At 46.4% G+C, this 19,608-nt stretch overlaps 3 protein-coding genes across 3 annotated transcripts; 2 read left to right on the plus strand and 1 right to left on the minus strand.

Moving 5' to 3' along the window:
* Positions 1-1,165: 1,165 nt before the first annotated feature.
* Positions 1,166-2,842, plus strand: A1O9_09458 (uncharacterized protein; the record flags this gene model as incomplete). Its single annotated transcript, XM_013401428.1, has 2 exons — positions 1,166-1,792; positions 2,765-2,842. The coding sequence occupies 2 exons, from the start codon at positions 1,166-1,168 to the stop codon at positions 2,840-2,842; spliced, it is 705 nt and encodes a 234-aa protein (XP_013256882.1).
* A 2,209-nt stretch (positions 2,843-5,051) lies between these two features.
* Positions 5,052-6,081, minus strand: A1O9_09459 (uncharacterized protein). Its single transcript, XM_013401429.1, has one exon. It carries the CDS (start codon positions 5,638-5,640, stop codon positions 5,137-5,139), a length of 504 nt encoding a protein of 167 aa, XP_013256883.1. The 5' UTR covers positions 5,641-6,081; the 3' UTR covers positions 5,052-5,136.
* A 9,081-nt stretch (positions 6,082-15,162) lies between these two features.
* A1O9_09460 (uncharacterized protein) lies at positions 15,163-17,491 on the plus strand (the record flags this gene model as incomplete). Its single annotated transcript, XM_013401430.1, has 2 exons — positions 15,163-15,327; positions 16,205-17,491. 2 exons carry the CDS (start codon positions 15,163-15,165, stop codon positions 17,489-17,491), a joined length of 1,452 nt encoding a protein of 483 aa, XP_013256884.1.
* Between the last annotated feature and the right edge of the window lie 2,117 nt (positions 17,492-19,608).

Consider the following 19,608-nt stretch of genomic DNA (forward strand, 5'->3'; position numbering starts at 1 on the left):
CAACCGAAGCGAACTTGGTTAGGAGCCTGGCCTGGAGAGGCCTGGATTAGGCCCGCTTTTCTGGACGCCCGCCCTCCTCAGATTTTCTTCTTCCAAGTGTGGACCTCCAAAGCCAACACTGCAGCCGGCTCCAGACTCTACCCTTTGGACTTACAAGCCTGCCATGTCAGTAATCCCTGCTAGTGGCCTGCAATTGGACGACATTGAAGGTGAATGGACCTATCCTCCTGCGGAACATTTTGACTACATCCATAGCAGGACATTGTTGTACATATTATATAGACTACTGCCATTTGCATTCGTAGCTTCATGGAAGTAGGACAGGTGGGCTGGGACAGATTTGGCGTTGGGTGCGGCTGACCCAGCTCCAACATCGCTCTGAGCCCCCAACTTCTGAGGACCCTGACCCCGTATCGAATGGATCATGGCTCCGGTCGAGCCCAGGTTATTCCGAGGTGGCTTGAACTAAAGTTCTACCACCACTCACAGTCCGAATGCAGGAGTAATGCCAAGTTCAGTTCCTATCAGCGCAAACTCTCCCCGAGAGATGCGCCTCTTCTGCCTGCGGAGTTTCTTATCAATGGTCCATCAGGCTGAACCCAGATCTTGTCTTTGCTGCTCTCGGCAAACATCTTGGTGCGAGGAGAACCACTCAAACACCTGTAGAATGCATAGTGAATAAGACATAGAGAGTGATACTCCGCCTTGTCTACGGATGAAACCACAAGAGCGGCCAGGCCCTCGTGAACCTAGTTTTGCATGGATACGACTTTCTCGTTAAACTTAACAAGCTTAAGCGCTACATTTAGTTCCGTCTGGGTCTCCTTTCGCGGCCAGTGCCACCAAAATCTACTCTAGCTGGCATTCATCCTTTTAAGACGTTGGAAGCAAGAGAGGGGAGCAGTGTACTCATAGCTGAGCGCTGCATAACTGCCGCACTAGTGTGGTATAGTTGGTTCAAACCAATTAATCTCGGGGTCAGCCCAACCCAAACCTCAAGTCCTCTTTCATAAATTGCTATTGGAGGGGACTATGCCTGCCCGCAAATGCTAGGGCCAAGAGTCTCCGAGTGCGGTCGTCGCGCGACGGTCCGCATATTGAAGAAGAAATCGATTACGTATTGTTGCCTCATCTACAGCGCGCGACTGATATATTTGAGACTGACATGACTTTGCCACCGTCCATTCCGTCAACTTGTCTGCAGCCCATCATTCAGCCAGGCTCCTATTTTCTTCCGAGTACGCGGCTCGTATGCCACGAAAGCCGCGAATATGTTGCAAAAGGCCCAATATACTCGACGCGAATATACTATGACTATCAGGAGATCCGCAACTTGGTGATCCTCCCACCTCATCCAAACATCATTCCCCCACCTTGTGCTCTAGTCACGGTGTCTGATATTGATGAGCGAGTCTGCGGGTTCCTCGCGCCTCATTACCGCAACGGGAACCTCGATATTTACGCACGGAGGCTGCGTAGTAAGGGGACAATAACAGTCGAAAAGTTGTACAAGTGGCTTGGGCAACTAGTCGATGCGGTCCGGTTCTTAGCAGAGAAAGAGACTTGGCACGGAGACATCAAGCCAGACAATATCGTGATAGACGACGACGAAAACGCCGTCCTCATAGATTTGGCTCGTGCGTTTACAACCTCTGCCACTACGAGTCCAGAAGCAAGAAAGTATATTAGCACTCACGCTCCATGTAGAACATCGGTTGGAATTCCTGAAGACTGGCCGTTGCAAATTGTGGTACTTTCGGAGATTTACTCTATAGGTCGGACGATGTACCTGGTATGTGAAGGCATCTCAATGCTCGATATATACCAAGATAAAGGTTGGGTGAACGACCAATGCGATTTCCCGACCGAATTCGGCCACGACGCAACGACGCCGAAGCTTCTGCAGTCTCTTATAGCTCGGTGCGTGGCAGTGGATCCAGTGGACAGGATAACCTTGGAAGGACTGTCAAACAAGTTATCTGGTGTGGAAAACTTGGACGGCCCCAGGTCGGAAAGGCTGACGCAGTGTGACGAGGTCCCAGGTTCGCCCGACCTGCGAGCTCTTCTGCCTGCTGACGTCCGAACCGGCCGGCCTTGTTCAATCTAGTACTCACGGATAATAGAATTCATGGCTTCCCTGAGTCCCGTGGGATGGGTCCCAGACAGTGGTAGCTATCCTGGATTTTGCATGCATGCTGCAACTCCAATTTCCACTTAGGATAGACCATATGTGGCATTGTATGAGGCTTTGCGTGGCCCTTGCCCAAGTTCCCCGGTGGGCTTCAAGGTTCTCCCCCTTTGAATTCCAACGACTCTCGATAAAGAACACATAACTTAGGAGCCTCTAAAAGCGTGGCTGGTCGAGGGATTGACAAGGTCGGAACATAAGCTTCGTTTGGGAAGCTTAGTCGATCAGAACATCTTTATCGGCAAGGCTTGTCCAGAAAACAAGCCGAACAGAGAGGATCTGCAGGCATCTATGAATAAATACGAGGCTGAGATGGACCGAGATGACAGCCCTCACTGTTATTGCAACGACGAAGCTGCCAGAGAAGTTTGGATGCACGACTTCTGCTGTACCGCCTACAAGTATCCCGACATAGCGGAATGCCCGCAGCGGGAACTAGACTATTATTTGTGTCGCTTGAGGAATCTTGAAGGACAGTGGTACATGTTGTAGTGCTTTCATCGACCAAAGCTCGCGGAGCAGCAAAAATCCTTGAACCTGAAGCACGAGAACCGCTGATACAGCGTTATGAGTTAGTCTGCAGCAACCGTTGCCGTCATAACCGTCGTTGCTAATGTGGCCGCTAGTGCAGATATCAAATTCTGGTTTACATGAAGGAGAGTGGCAATGGCAATAGAATACGGCTTTAGAACGTACGTGCATCTTCAGACCGTCTATTTAAACGGTAAGTAGTGTGCTGGATGTGGTGGCACTCGAAGTACCCAGGCCCTATTTCACGACGAAGGGCATTTCACCACACCGGGACGTCGATTAGCACTCATACGACTAAATGCTGTGTGACGTTGCGGTGCAATTTTGAGGTCAATGGAGACAGGGCCGTGTTCAAGGTTTGTGTCGTTTACGTTCCCGTTGAAGGGCCCTAAGTCTCTGCAAAGATCACATGCCGTCACGTGTCAAACTTACAAGGCAGTTCCTGTCTCGGTAATTACATGATTAGTGTCAGCCTTGCCAACGATGCTGTGCCTGGCTCGCCTTTCCTTCCCGTCAGGGCCCGCCCCCGCAGTCGGGGTGGTCGCATAAAGGATGGTTTAACCTTAGACGTAGCTATCTAAGCATTTCATCGCACGCATTACTTATGCATGCCGCCCTATTCCTATCGCGAAACAGTCTTCCATTCATCAATTTCTCTGTCTCTATGCTTATCGACCCGCCATTCATTGAATGCTCGGGATCCCAATCATTCTATGCTAGTACAGTAACATGCGGCGCCTTTGGTTCGGACATGGTATGACGGATCTGCGTACTGGATCTCAATGTGCCGGCTTGGCATCGTTGACCCGCTAAGCCGCTCGGTCCTATTCAACCCTCTGATTTGGTCCTACATTGCACAATTCCTAACAAAATGACCATTGAACTCGGTGCGCCGCTCTTCCGTGCTCTTTCAATTGTGAAGAAGCGGATCTACTCTCTTTAACCCCTCCAAGGCCTGGCCAAAAAAAAGTGGACCACCACACTTAACCACGTTTTACGCGTTTTGCTCCCTACTCTTTCCTTTTCATTGCCACATGCCAACCACTTGACCTGCATAATGTTACATAATTACGGACAGACACACCCCAGATCTTATGCAACATGAACCCAATAAGCATTTTCAATGGAACGGATACAGCTTCAATGCGCAATGTTTCGTCGACTTGGTCGCGGATGAATATGTTCCGGAGGGAGAGTAGCGGCCGCGGTACCGTGTGCGGCTCTGTATCCGCATATTTGGGTCCTTCATACCGGCTGTTGCTGTGCTCGTCTATTGTGCTGATCAGACAATCGTTTCTTGGAGGATGTCGCATCCCATCCTTGAGTTTTGCTCTGTCGACAGGTTGCGAATAATAAGTTCTAACCGACCGACCGTCTCCGTTTACGACGATTATATTGCTTCACTGCTGGTTTCTGACTTATGATGAAGACAATAGGCTTAAATGCCTTATTCGTTACAATGGCCGAATTGAGGACGACTGTCTCCAATGGTAACGAATTAACGTTTCGCGATTGCTTTGAAGACCGTGAATCGGGTGCGGATCATACTACAGTAATGATCTCTTCCCTTCTGCAAACATCAAACCAACTCAAACTCGACCATATCGACGGCCTTCCTCCAGCATTCAAGATGAAACCTTTGGCTTTCATCCGCTTCATCATCAATTCCGCGGCCGGTCTTTCCGGCAACATGTTGAAGTGCACCTTTACCAACCCGAGCAAAGATTGTGGACTCTGCATTTCTCGCGACCAGGATGAGTCCTTGCGAGTAATTATTTATCTTGTAGGTACTCGTATGAAGAATCTCGAGGTAGTAACATCGTTTTAGCTCCTCTAGCTCCATCTTTGTGTCAAGAATGGCTCCTGCTTCAATGTCAGAACCAAATCTGTGACCCGGTCGTTGCTGCACGACTCCCTTAAGAACGAATAGTGCCGAACGTTGTTCTTGTAAGCCGAAAATGACATAAGGCCAAGGGAACCTTTTCATTTCGTTCGAGTAGCAGCCGATTGCTTGGCATATAGCCGGTATAAGACGACCTCTAAGACGGAGTCACCCTGCGAGAACTTGGCCATAGCGCGCCCCTGGATGGCCCAGGCTTACCTCAGCACAAAGTAGCTGAATGCTGCTGTGGTACCAACTGCCGGGAACACGGAAACCATCTGTGATACCGAGCCCCGTGTAGCCTGAGAGTTTGGCCCAAGACCAAGAAGGGAACCCCTCCACTTGGTCCCTAAAGGGGGGTTCCGGACATTCCGGGTAGGTCCGGGATATATCGCCGATGTCCCATATCAAACCGGCTATATCGGATTCCCAGAGACCAGCTCGGGATCTATTGTCGACTTCCCATAGCAAACCGACTGATAAATCAGATTCCCAGAGACCAGCTAGGTATCTATCGTTATGTTCCTCAGCAAGTTTACTCGCAAGGGCTGAAATGGCAGCAAGGCGGTCGGTGGGGTGAGAAAGTTGTCTCCGGTGGAATTCGCACAAGCATGTACCAGCCTCCCTTTTGGTTCCAGTCTTTGTCATTTCTTAAACGGCCGGAACTGACGCGGTTCCCCTCGGTAGTCCTTTCAGCGATGTTCACGGGCCAAGGCGTCTGCGAGCCATCTATGAATGATCCCCGTCGACAAGAAAACCGGAGGCCTTTTGTGCCATATATGGCAAGACGTGGCGCAAGAAGATGTTCCTGAAGTGTCCAAGCCCGGCGATGGATGGGATCTTCTGACTCGCTGTCATTCCAACCGAGAACAACAGTGCCCAAGTCTCCTGTTGGGCATCGATAGCGAAGCTGATAGGCAAGCATCGCAGGTTCACAAAGCCGTAAGAATCCCTCGGTGCTAGAATTTGCATTCGCAGCTGAAATGACAAGAGTAGCAGAATCGTAAATCCGATGCATGAGGCTCAATTCTCTCGCCATGTCGTCGGGGTCGTCTTGGATGATGCACAGACTATCAATCCAGAGATATCTATGGCCTGATATCCTCGTGACCCGGACTGCATCCTGGATCGTCCTCGGCTGGCTTTCCAAGTCAAACCCCTGCAGCCGCTGACGAACGTTCGACAGAGTGGTGTTCTCGGGCTGATTGCCTCCCCAGCAGTAGCTCAGCCCACAGTACGGGCCCGAATCCTTAAGTCTAGGTGCTGTGCAGAGTTAAATACGCCGCATTGATTGAGATTCAACGTCTATGAGGCGACTTGGACGGAAGCTGTGAACGTCTTTGGCACGTTGCTGGCAGCCGTCGTGGCTTTCCGCACACTCTGTCATCCAAGTGCGTAAAAGCTTAAAGCTGATGGCATTGCCTAGTTCTCTATTTGTCGGTCGTTGGGATATCCACATGGAACTGGGGTCGTCTGCTGACAACATGCGTTAGCTTGGACTTTCTCATTTGTCCATCGTCTTGCAGCATGTTAGGTTTCTGTACCAGAAGGTGAATGTAGAGTAAAATGGATACCAGGGGTGCCGTAGCCTTCAAGTTGACACCCTATCGCCATGACCGACAGAATGTCTTCCCTTGAGCCAACTCTAAAGCCCAGATATAATGTTGCATCTTTACTTTGAGATTATTGACATGAACGCCCTTGTTCTCAAGCTGCTGAAGCTCCTGCTGCTTGACGGGCGTGAGCCGGTTGAAGAATTCGCAGCCATTCGAGGCTCCATTGAGGATTAAGTGCCCCGGGATCTGCATCTCCAGCTCATTTTCTCTTTTACCACTGGGCTTCAGGCTTTTTGGGTCGATTTCAAGCCTCTGACAGTATTCGCAAGAGTGAGGGGTTAGGAGGCTCGCCATTGACCATGACTGTTGTAGATTTCAGCAATTTATCCTAACGTGTACGTAGCTTCTTTGTGAGAGACGGAAAGAGAAGAGCAGGGAAAATCAATATCTCCCGCGGAAGCTATTATCCGCTTTTGGGCAAAGCCACCCTTCATCTGGTTATGCCAGCCTCGCTTAACCTTCCGTGACGATAACGCTAAAAGTGAAGTCGCCAAGAAGGCTGAGTTGCGGCTATTCCTAGGCGGAATCCCCGGTCGATCATTCAGCCACTCTTGCAAGTTGCCATTTGACAGCATAGGCTTGCCCGTAGCTCAACAACTCCGCTCTTCAACGTGCTTTTCACAGGCACGTCCGTCCAACAGCGGGAGATCTGCTGCAGAGCATTGCGGGGTCAAGGACGAGGTAGTGCGAGATAATCTCGGGATGGCATTCGTGGCCATTATATGGCACGGGAGCTGGTCTCAGGCGAGGTGGCTAGCATAAGAGGTATCCGGTCAACCATTGCATCTCTTACGTAGATTGCTGCTGGAAGACTTATGAATGCCCGTAACTCCTCGACTATGCATTTACGTCTGCTCGAAGAGAGAAAACTGGAAATCAGTGCGAGATCGCTTTGACCCTGATAGCCATAGGAGGCACCACGGTTTTCTGTGGTCGACACCCTAGATTTGGAATGGCGTCTCTAACCTTCTCTTACGTCTTGCTGCCTGCATCTCCCCAAATTTGGTGGTTAGCAGCACCATGTTCCTTGCACCACTGTCCAGCCTCGCAATTACGCAAGATGAGCACCCCATGTAGCGGCTTCACGGACCACTTTGGGTGACTATGGCCATGGAAATTACGGATACCTGAAGCTATCATGACAAGGTTTGGCTGATTCCGTGACCTTGCGTATGTCCGAATCTCCGTAAATAACGACTTTCTATTGGCTCGCTAGTGGAATTCTTCACTGCCGAGGTGAATATTATATTAACAACCGGGTGCGACACGAAGTAAACTTCAAAAAGTCCTGAAGTAGCTGGCCAGTGGTAAGTGCTGACCTGCTACTGCCCACCATGGTATTTAAAATAACTGGTGGGTGGTTGAACAAGTTCCGAACCGAGGGCGAACAGATGCCTGATGAATATAACAAAAGGTGTTCCAAAATCTGCGAGTGGCGAGAATTCAGGCCTTGGAGTGCCATGCGAGTTGGGGCACAACCATTTTGAGTCCGCGGTTTTCTCAACTGGTTTCTCAACGGACTCTTCGTGACTTTCCTCGACACCAGAGTCCAAAATTTGTAGCTACGTGGCTCAACTGAAGTCAAGCTACATTCCGAACGAGAAGATGTATTCGACATTCTCGGACGATGTAGAGAGTTTTGCAGAAGTTAGGAGTGCTCGGGAACTCATCATCGAATTACAAGAAGAGCTGTGCACTGCAGATCATTCACAGCAAACGAGGCATCCAGTCTACGAGCGGATGTCCAGTTAAAGAGGCGGAGCGCGAGTTGACACACTTTGAAGATGTGCGACTTAAGATCCCTTTCAACAAAGCTCCGTGATACAGTACAGTACAGTGATGATGATAATATTTCATTTACCCTGACCTCTCCCTCGGGATATGCTGGTTCGACCTATTTGTGCCATCTCTTAGCCTCCATATGTTGCAACTCGATGTCAAAAATGTCTCTATTTTCCCTACTTATGGCTGCTGTTCTACTCTCTATATATAACTACTAGTGAATTGATCTATACCGGCTAGTTTTGCATCTCCTGAGACGTCTCTACTACTCTGTTACTCGTATAGCAGCTTCAATGAGACGCCGATCGGGGCATATGAGGCAGAACAATGTCGCTTTGTGAACTGCGTTAGTGAGAGAATTAATACGGTAAATTATTTACGGCAGAGTATAGAGTCTTTGGCAGCAACATTTCTTGACCATGCACGTGACTTGCATCCATCATGTGCATGCAAAGAACGTGAATCATGATAACTCGCGTGGATTTACCCGGCAGAGGATGCGCCTAGACTAATCTGAGATGGGAGAAGGAGACGTAATCCGATTCCTTTCGGTGATTGCGGTTTAGACTAGTTAGATAGAGAGGGCTCGCAACGGACCTAACTAGGAGAATCTCGACCACATATAGGCTGGCATTAATGCCGTCGATGAATTAGCTTCGGGAGCTCCTAGAGGGGGGCATTATATAGAAAAGTTGCTAATCCGGTAGTTTAACTTGATAAGTTCATAAAAAATGTAACCCTATAGCGGCAAAACGACGCCCGGCTCCTAGGCTACAAGGCAAAGCGAGTAAGGAATATCTCTTGATTCTATATACATATAAATAATAGGGCCGCCTAACCGAAATCACACAGTAGAAAATGTATACTACTTATTAGATAGGAAGGGGGAAATTTAGGCGATATTAAATCTATAAAGTACTAGGAGTAAATTGGTACGTCTCGAGATCTACTACGGATCTACCGCCTTAGTACCTATATCCTTAAGTTAGGTATACGCACTACTTTTAAGATTAAACCTAGCTAGTTAGTAGGAATAGTAACTAGGTCGTAAACAGAATAAGATACGTATACTATTAAAGAGGTATAAGAATTGCTTAGCAAGAGGCCTAGCATTATAGCCATTTCTTAGTTAGTTAATTACCCTACGTAGGAGTAGAAGATACTAAGCTTCCTGGGCCTAAAAGCTAGATAAGGCTTAACGCATTAATCTATTATAGATCCTTATCCGCTCGTATTATAATCTCTTCTTCTATTAATTATAATAAGGGAAGATCCTACGCCCATTTTAGGTCCTTCAATAAATTAAAAAGGTTTATGTTTAGCGCTTTATTAAGTTGTCGAAGGTATTATCCTTTCTTACGCTCGATTACGTGCAATAGGTTATTGTACTCTAAAACTATAAGGTCTTCCTTAAAACTATAACTCTTTTTTAGCTCTCTCCTAAAATCGCTCGGAGGCTTTACTTATAAGCGGTTACTAGCGGCTACTATACTCTTTCTAATGGACTAGTCTCGTATAATTAGGCTAAGGGTAGACTAGCTAAACCTATAGGCTAGGCTTAGCTAGCGTTAGCCGGTATCGATTTTATAACGGAGTCGGTCCTTATATTTATTCCACTATAACGTATTAGTAGCGGATAAATTAATTAAGCCTCGTTTTATTAATTTAACTCTATTACGTTATGTAGGGAATTATACGCCCTATATATAGAGTATTATAGCCTTATAGGTCCCTACTTTATGCGCCTTAGTTATCGCCGTCCGCGGAGATAGATAGGCTAGATTATTATCGAGTGTTAGGCGTCCTCCGTTTACCGCTATTTCAAGATAAATATTAGCTAGACGCGCTAATGTAAATCGTCGTATATAGCTATTTAAGTAACCGGCCGTTTTAAAAGCGCCTACCGCTTCTAATAGAACCTTAGGATCGTTGCTAAAGATCTCGGAAGTCTAAGCTACTCTATCCTACTATAAAAGATCTATAACCTCTCGTAGCGCTAGAAAGCTATAAACATTAGCGATCCCTAATACTATTAAGTAAATTTTATCGAATTTAACCCGAAACGTATCTTATCCCTTTCGACTACGCGAAAGCCTAGGGCTATATTTCGTATAGAGGCCCTTCTATATCCGGATAGCTTTAATAGAGTAGTCACTATATTAATTATCCTTCATTATAGTTAATCTTTTTATATCCTATTCCTCCTAAAGGGATAGATCGATAGGAGTTTCCGTACTTATCGAGATAATAATAGGTATTTAGAGCTTATTGTCTATGTACGTTACTACCTTAGAACGTTTTAAGGAAGAGCCTTAGGAGAAAATATCCTTAAGAGGTCGTTTTTTAGATTAACGATAAGTTAAATATCTTCTTTAACTAATAGGGTTAATACCTAGTAGCCTTCTCGTAGAGTTTTTTAACTTTTTCTATCGTATTAAAGTCGGACTAGATATTTAGTCTTCGTAGTTATCTTCGTCTATTTCTTCCTAGAATATATTCTCCTTAGTATCCTCTTCCTATATATTATCTTATTATTGTATTTCGTCCTCCTACTATACAATATAGCGTAGCTATACTTCGTCCTCTTCCTATACCTCGTCCTCTTCGTCTACTTCTCGTACATTATCTTATTATTCTTCGTTCTCTTGCTATATATTATTCTATTATTGTACTCCGTCCTCTTCCTATACTTCGTTCTCTTACTATATATTATCCTATTATTGTGCTCCGTCCTCTTCCTATACTTCATTCTCTTGCTGTATATTATCCTATTGTTGTGCTTCGTTATTTTACTGTATATCGCCCTCTTCTTATACGTCATCCTATTACCGTACTACGTCCTCTTCCTATGTACCATCCTATTCCTATACCTCGTCCTCTTCCTGTACTACGCTACTATTTCTTATATCTATACGTAAAGTTCTTCGTTGCCGTAGTCCTTGTTCCTCCTTCGAAAAGGGTATAAAACTAATACGGGGAGACTAGTAATCCTATGTATCGGAAGTACGTTTAGTACTATAAGTAAGAGCTTTTCGATTAGAAGTTATCTTACTTCCGGGACTCGGCTCTCTATTAAATGGCTAATCTTTACTAGTCTTATAGTGAGAGTTTATGTACACCGTTAGATGTAACGGTATAATTATACCGTGGGTCGGACCACCTAATTTATAGCTTACATTAGTATTTCTTAAGGTTACCTCGTTATTAGTAGTATTAACGTCCGCGGAAGGGAGGATATATATATTTAAATAAATTTCCGGGCCTAGTAAAGCTTCTACGGTCGCCTACCCTTAATTATAATTAATATCCCGAAAATTAAAATGGTCGACTAGACTTACTAATGAGAAGTTATTCCTTTCGAATAGAGTTATTCCCGAGGCGAGTATAAAAGAGGGCCCGATACGATCGGGGGTTATACTTTTATTTATATTAATATATATATCTAGCTTATATACGTAGTTAGTATTCTACGGCGGAGGTAGGAGAGCTCGCCGAAAATCTTCGGCCTATATATAAAAACCGATAAGCTAGGTAGTCGAATTAGGATACCGCTAATATAATATATTAAGACTATCGGCTAGATATATATAAGTACTTCCGCCGCGAAGTTTAAGGGCTTTAATTAAGAAACGTTGAAAACTCTAGTAGGCTATATAGTTTATAGGAGATAGAATATCCATTTAATTTATTAAACTAAAAGTAGGGAAGGATGCGGTCGGTTAACTATATCGGCTCGATTAGTAGGACCGGGGGGAAGCTGTTTCGAAATTTAGTTAACTAGGAATCTCCCCTAGCGTTTTATCGTATTTTAATGCCCTTTTCGAGGGCTCCGTTCGCTAGAAAACGTAGGGGGTTTAGTTAAAAATAGTATATAACTATTAATAGATCCTTAGAGTCTAAATTTAGGTTGCTTACGTTATATCAAAAAGAATATTACGTATATACACTATTACTCGTGCGAGAGAAAGGAAGTGCTACCACCCCCCATTAACTTAGTCTCGCTCGATAAGCACTACGGAGTCCTACTTTAATGGGTCTCTATGCTGCGAAATAATCGTTAGTGGCGCTGAATTAAAGATAATCTCGTGTAGAACGCGAGGGGCTTAAAGCGAGACATTACTCTCGCTACACAGTTTAAGTCGATAGTAATGCGTAACGGAAAAGGGTAGACGTAAGGGAAACTAGTTTATAGTTAGTTACGAGGGACTATACGGCGAATTTACTATATAAATCACCTATAGTGGGGCGAACTCCGTATTATTTATTAAGCGCGACGAAGTAGGAGTAGTACTAATAACTAGAGTATTCGAGAGTACTAGCGATGAAGTGTAGAATACGAATTACCTAGTAAACCTCGAAAGGGTATAACGTATTGTAACTCCTTAGAAGGTAATTTAACGAAACGCTAAAAGCCAAGAAATAAGTGAAAGATAAAGACTATTCTATAACTACGAATAAACATTAAAAAGAGATAAAAGTCCTTAAAGCGTAAGAGTCCGACATTAACCGCGACCGCGCTTTAAATATATCCGACCGGAGTTTATTGGCGGTGTATACTCGTGCGCGAATATTATTGCGACTAGCTCTAGTTAGTTTACTTTTCCTATAGAGAGTAGGTGTAGGAATGAAAAGTCACCGAAATATCGAATGTAATTACCTATTTATCCTACTACTAGAGCTGAAATATATTAGCGACTTCCTAAATTCCGTAAACTTTATACGTAATTCTCTCGCCGACTATTAGATAGCTCTTACCTACCTAAATCGAAGTAACTCGAGCGCTTCCCTTTATTAATATTTCTTTAGAGCCACGGGACCGAGAGTAAGAACGCCGGATTCCTTCTTTAGGCTATACAGTAATATAAATGCTAATTTATAGCTTTAAAACGATTACGTTCTCGAAGTACTTAAATCTTCTTTATAGACGCAAATATGTAAGCCATCGCGCTTAGTCCCTTGAGTGGACTCGTCAGGACTAAATCTTTCCTTTCTCTGAGAGATGACAAGACCGGTTTTCTAATCCATAGCGTAGATAAATAGAATGTAAATGCGAGTGTATAGTAAGAACATCAGTACAACCTATAGAAGCTGCAGCCAAGGTATGTTTTCTGGAGGAATAGGCACAGAATCCCCTGCGCAAATATAATCCAGCCTCCTCATGCTTTTGAGTATCGTCCGAACCAGGGGTCAAAAAGGAGCTCAGACATATGCGCTCGATGCTCATAGTTCTGTCTGAGCACAAGAAGCCTACCAAGCCACAGTTTGAGCCTGCGTCTTGTTCACTCCATGAAGTGCTGGGAGGAGAGCCTTCAAGACTTTCATCGTCGCCATCGCCACCCATCTTTTCTCCTCTTTTGACTTCCAGACAGCTTTCCAATTAGCTGACCAAGGAATTATTCCAAGTCCTTGCTGGACGATAGAGAGTAGAGACAGTCATAAAAGCGCGGGCGTGATGGGCAAATGCTTGACGGTGATCTCTCTAACGAGACATTGTGGCGCAAAGCATCGTCAGAGAGTCCTCGGGGTAACCTGCAACCCCTGGTGCTCAACTGAGTATTGCCATAACTGCAGCTTACGCAAAGCACATACGACAGAAGCTTCTCATTTGCTTCCAGTGCTTGGTACGAGCCTCGAGATATGTCAATTACGAATCGCTCGGGTATTACCTCAACGTCGTATTTCGCACAGCTGACAATCATGTGCATATCTTTGGGACAGAAAAAGGTACGGAGAACTCTGGAGTTTGTCCCTCGACGACTGCTCGGCAGCACTGTTTTGTAGGTCCACTCGAGCAGATCCAAGATAGCCAAGTCGTCCTTTGGAGGGCTTGTATTTTTAAGTGTCACAGCGACGAGACGACCGGAAGAGCTGCAATCGACGATCTCGCCAAAACTCTCATAATCGCCCAAAGCAGATGCTTCTAACGTGGTGATAGTCTTGCTGTCCTCCGGGTTGCGGAATTCAAGTGTGTGCTGTGCATGTTCTGGTAGTGAGCTTATCCATTGGCCAGTGGGTACAATTACCAGCTGCTGCTCAAATGAAGGCTCAGCGTACCTGGGTTGATACTGAGCCAAATTGACATCCAGTAAGCCTAGTGGGGTGACCAGCTTACCGTCATCTCGAAAGGCAAGCAGATATCTCGAATTCAGCAAGGTACTTGTTTGAGAAAGCTCTTCTGCTTCCGTGGCATGTCCAATCTTCTTCACCGTAGCCCTTCTTTCGTTTTCAGAAAGTCTCGCATCCCCTTACGCATTGAGCACGAGAAAGTGCGAAAAGAGCTGCTAGAAGCTGCCAAGTTTCTGTATCATACATTAGATCAGAGACCTATTGCACCAGCGTTTCAATACCATTTATACCTTCCTGGCAGTGCATTTGACCATGCAAGTCATCCATAGCTGCAGAGATGGCGTCCTTGTATCTGTGCCGCGCTTTAGATAGATTGACTCTCCACTGGAGAATATCATCGTCTTCCTCAGCGCGAAGACTCCAGATAATGAGTATAACACGCGACTTCAATGGGACCCCAGGCGTTGCCTTCCTAGTCTCCGCGAAGTAAGCGGCAAGTGTTGTGCCATCCGAGTCTAGTGCACCAGACAATGTGAGCCATACCTTGTGGTAATCTTCTTTGCTGACACCTGAGAGGCTCCGCTCTTTTGATACAACGCGTTTTCCTCACCAGAGAAGAAGAGCCTGGTTTGATTTCAGGGTTTGCAGATATCCACAGTAGTCTCGGATCATTTGCGCGTCGATCAATCAAGAGCAAGCCACTATGGTTGAGGCGAGCATGGTCAAGCGCTGCAAAGCCATATTCGTTGTCGTCGCCTTCACCGAGTGGAAGTTGTTTCGGCAAAATAAGGTTTCCTGAAGAGATTGATGCTTCTTGGCTCGCACTAGATGGTTTCTTCGCTCCTAAAAGTGGATCAAAAGAACAATCCCGCGACTGAAGCGTAACCACAGTGTCAGTGTGGGCCTGGATGTAGTTCTCTACGCTGAGTGAACGGCCAAAAAGCAGTCTTCGATCCAGGAAGTGCACATCGTTCGGATTGTAGCGAAATGTCTCCTCATAGCATTCGAATCCCTTGGACCTAACGTCTTCCACCCAACTGGCAACGTGAGGACATGGAGACCCTTCATGGCCTCGCGCATTCAACCAGATTTCGATCATGTCCCCCGGGAATGACTCCGGGGCTATAATGGCCAGCTATAATGCCAAGTTTTATGGGCAGCCAATCACTTCCCTCCCTGAAGGTCTGCCCGTGACATGTATCTCGTGGGATGGCGGATCTGCGATTGACATTCCAGCGGATGGAATCCACGCCTACCACACAGTAACTCCCGGGGAAGGATATCCGTCTAAAGAATAGAGGCTAGATCATTCTCTCTATCAAGTAATCCTCGCACAAGTATTGGTCTTGTTGAATAGCGAACAGAAGGTGGATAGAAGCTGAGAAGCGAATGGCGACAGCGATGGAATATGTTGGGAAATATTCAAGCTGGGAGAGGCTTAAATTGAATACTCAAATAATCGGAGGGTCAAGTTGGCAGTCTCTGTCACTGGGCGCGAGATTTAGAGGTATTCTGTCAACATCGACACGATCCTTGGCGAAGAACGCTGGGCTGATTTATGCACGTGACTTTGTTCCAAAGAGGGCAAATTACATAATGCTTCAAGAAAGCGTTTGCTTACAGGGCCGGCAGTTACTAATAGCGACGAGAATCTATTCTTGACCGCAGCTCTATTAGCGTGAAGATTGCAAGTTCATAACATCACTCTCATTCTACATATATGTATCCACTTCGAGTTTCCAGCCTTCAATGTCGACAACACAGGACGATAGCACTTTTGAATAAGGCCAAGGCGAAAAGCAAAAACCGGCTGCCAAGATGAGGCAAATCACTAGGCGCTTACACTGCCGGGCACAAATCTCACTTGCTGAAACCCCTCATCTTGTCATCTTTCATCGCTACACCTGAGCGTCTGAACTATTGAATCCTGGCGCCTGATGAAACCCTCTGCCTGTCTGAGCGCGTCCGAGAAATGACATAAAAAGGTAGCCCAACCTTAGATCTTTTCAACAGCAAGGCAAAACCCGTTTTATCCGTCCAATGGCTGAAGCTATAAGCGTGGCTTCTGGGCTGTTGGCTCTGGCAACTTTCGCCTTTTAGTCTAGCATCACACTCCATGGGACAATCCACAGTTTTCAGTCCCATCCTAAACGTGTACGAGATCTTACAGACGAGCTTGAAGCCTTAAGCGGAGTCTTGGGTCCTCTCAGCGAAACATTGAAATCTTCTCCCGACATAGATCTATCCTCCCTTGATCTTCCTTTACTACGATGTGGCAATGCCTGCAAAGAATTTCAGGACGAGCTGCTCAAATGCTCATCGCGGTCTGACAATTCGCGGGTCAGCTTTCGTGATTGGGCGAAGCTGAGGTATATGGGAGATGATATTGATAGTTTTAGACGACTCTTGGCAGGGTACAAGCTGACCATCACCATCGCTCTGACTGACGCAACGCTGTGGGTTTATGATTCAGTTAATTATCAAATAAGAAGCTCTTCTAACCTCGTTAGTCGCAATTCCACCGCCACCGCTGAAAGCATTAAAAGCTACAAAACCCTGGTTGAGACTGCCACTGATGACCTCCAGGCACATCTTGAATCTATCAATGAGAAGCTTGAGAGGGTATTTGGAAGGAGGGAAACTGATCCCAGCTCTGGTTCAACAGAGCTCAGTCAGATGAAGGAAGAGATTTCGAGCACGCAGAGATGTCTCCAAATATGTGATCGACTGTCTGAGCACATCAGCCAAATTCAGATCCCAAAAAGATCTGGAGGGGATTCTCCCGGAGTGTCTAATTCAGGAAGCATTCCTGAAAGAGTCATAAATGAGGGTTTGCAGGAATGTCGGGACAGCCTTCTTCTTACGACTGCGAGGCTCGAAAAGCACATGAAAGATCTCATGACGCGCATGCTGGCAAAGTCAAACAGTACAATGACCTCTGACAATGACAATGCGGATCTTGCAAGGCTACAAGAGGAATGGGAAACCGCTCGCCAATGCATACAGATCTGCTCCAAGGCAGACGGCCACTTAAAAGAAAATGTCAGTGTAATTGACAACTATGCCACCGGCGACGCCATCCAATTTATGGTGTCGACCGACGGGAAGACGATTCATGGTAAAAATCGAGGACATGGCTGGAGAACGAGGCAAGTTGGGGGTCACCTTAGTGATGCCACAGTGGTACAGTTGTCACAGGATATGTCAAGGATTAGCATTCAAACGGCTCACGATAAAGATGGTACCTCTCTGCCAAGCAATCCTATTTCTAGTGATGCCATGGAACGTGATCCAGATCCGCGCACCTGGGAGCGACATGGGCGTGGCTTTCGACTTCAGCCAAAGTCCGATGCAGAAGCGGTTCCGTCTGCTTCAGAATCAACAGACAGATGCCCTTCAATGACCCATCAAAGCTCTCGGGTCTGACGCTCCTTAAGGAGATGTTGCGGGCATTTTGGAGATGGCACTTCACACAGATACGACTTATCCATGTGATTCAGAGGCAGGAATGGGCCATCCTCAGTGCTACATTCATTGTAGAGGAACATCTCACCGCGTCGTTGTCAGGACAGCTCTTTACATATCGCTAATTCTTAAGGGTTAAAAGAGTCGGGAGCACTTGAAATCTGAGGACACTGAATAGCGAGCTCAACAGCGAGAAGCAGAGTCCCCAAAGATGCGATACCGTAGCTCATGGAATCTCAAACAATCGTGTCCCACATCGTCGAGAACTTTTAAATAGGCCGCGATTGGCTACAGCTCTTTGTTCTACACTGGGAATTTATTTAGTATCAAAGGGGCCTGAACACGAGATGGAGCCATCCAGTCTGTAGGGACAGTTTCTGATCAAACTCTTCAGCAGCCTTTTACACATTGCTAGTTGCTCCGAGCGTTATATTGTCTCACACTGGCGTAGCCTACAAAATCATCTAGAAGTTTAAGCTGCCACATCATCTACACAGTTTACTAAAGTGACGTCCAGGGTCTTCCGTCACCCTCGGAGGCTGGTCGATAGCCTCTAGCTGTGACGAATCAAACTGTTTGTCGAGCATGGAAGTGTGAGATGGTCTCACAAATCTTCTCGTTATAGGATTTGAGGAGTCCGGAGAGCTACTGCTTCTGCTTGCGTAAGGTCTCGCGGAGAGAAAGTTACTATTTCTGCTCCTGTCTATTCTCTTCATCCGTGATGGGGATGAAATGCTTCTCAGTAAATGCGTGAAAGGACTTGGTAATCGTATTTCTCGGTACTGGTCTTCTCATCCTTGATGCGCTCGAGCTCAACTTATGTCCTGGAAAGGTGAAAGTCGTCAACTCGTGCGATATTCTGTAACTGACGTTCGAAGTGTCTTAGATGATCTTCAAGATCTTGACTTGTAGTATATATCATGCCTTTGTAATTATCAAAAACTCCTCAAGTGACCGTAATGGATATTCTGTGCTGATCATCGGTAGGGACCCGGCTAGGTGGGTAATAGTCTTGCATTATGTCAGTGAATTCATTTCACTCGCTCCCAGTCCCTAGAACTCGCTGCTACACCCCTCGAATGCCGACTGTAATTGCTTGATAGCTTACTGGTGGTTTTTGGAAACTTCGGACCGTGTTAAAAAGTTAATGGAAAGCTTCCCCAACCCCATCTTCGTGAAAGAGCACAGACCAAAAGTGAGGCGCATTGTCAACTAGTCATAGATCCGGAGGGCCACCCACCACCTCGATTGCATAGCTCTTGCTCGCCGCTGACGGCAGGGCGTTGCCGCGGGACCTTCCACGTAAATGTCTTTACATTTGTACCCTTGTCGATGAGCAACTGCACAACTTTCTCATAACTGTAAGCTATTACCTAAGAAAGACTTCGCATATCTTTCGAGCGGTGGGATGGACGACATTACTTAAGGCCCAGGGTGACATCAATCCGCTGAAATCGCGCAGAATTGCCCCAAATGATCACACACCTTCTGAGCGCCCATGGCTGATTGCCGAAACTCAACAGTGTATTGAGTTGAGTACAGGCCTAGAGTGGGGTTCTTATTAAGCTCAAACCAGTAGATTAGCAGCTCTACTTCACTATCAACGTCATAGACATAGATGGATCAGATAGCCAGTTCATTGCCGATAGGAATAGGGCAATAGATGACTATCAGGGTTGATTTTGATTTCTGGAAGCAAGAACAGGAAAAGACCTGCACTTATAGCTGAATGCTGCATAGCCGCCTAGCGAGGCTGGGACAGTCCATGAATCAATTAATCAATCAATCAACGGTAGCGTGCTGCAGTAGGTAGCCTGCCGCAGAGGCTGGCGTGCCGCAGAGAATAGCCGGCCGCCAGAAGGTAGCGTGACGCAAGACGTGGGCTCACAGCCACACTTCAAGTCTGATAGACGGTAGTGTGGCGGTGGTAGCCCAACGCAGAGGATAGCCTGGCGCAGGAGCTGGCGTGACGCAGAGGATAGCCGGCCGCAGAGGGTGCGCAGCCCTAGAGATGTAAGTGTCCCAGGAGAGTCGGCCCAGGACAGCTGCCGACCTAGGCGTGCAAACCCAGTCCCGGC

This window comes from Exophiala aquamarina (genome assembly GCF_000709125.1).
Source record: "Exophiala aquamarina CBS 119918 chromosome Unknown aczIA-supercont1.10, whole genome shotgun sequence".
Lineage (NCBI taxonomy): Eukaryota > Fungi > Ascomycota > Eurotiomycetes > Chaetothyriales > Herpotrichiellaceae > Exophiala > Exophiala aquamarina.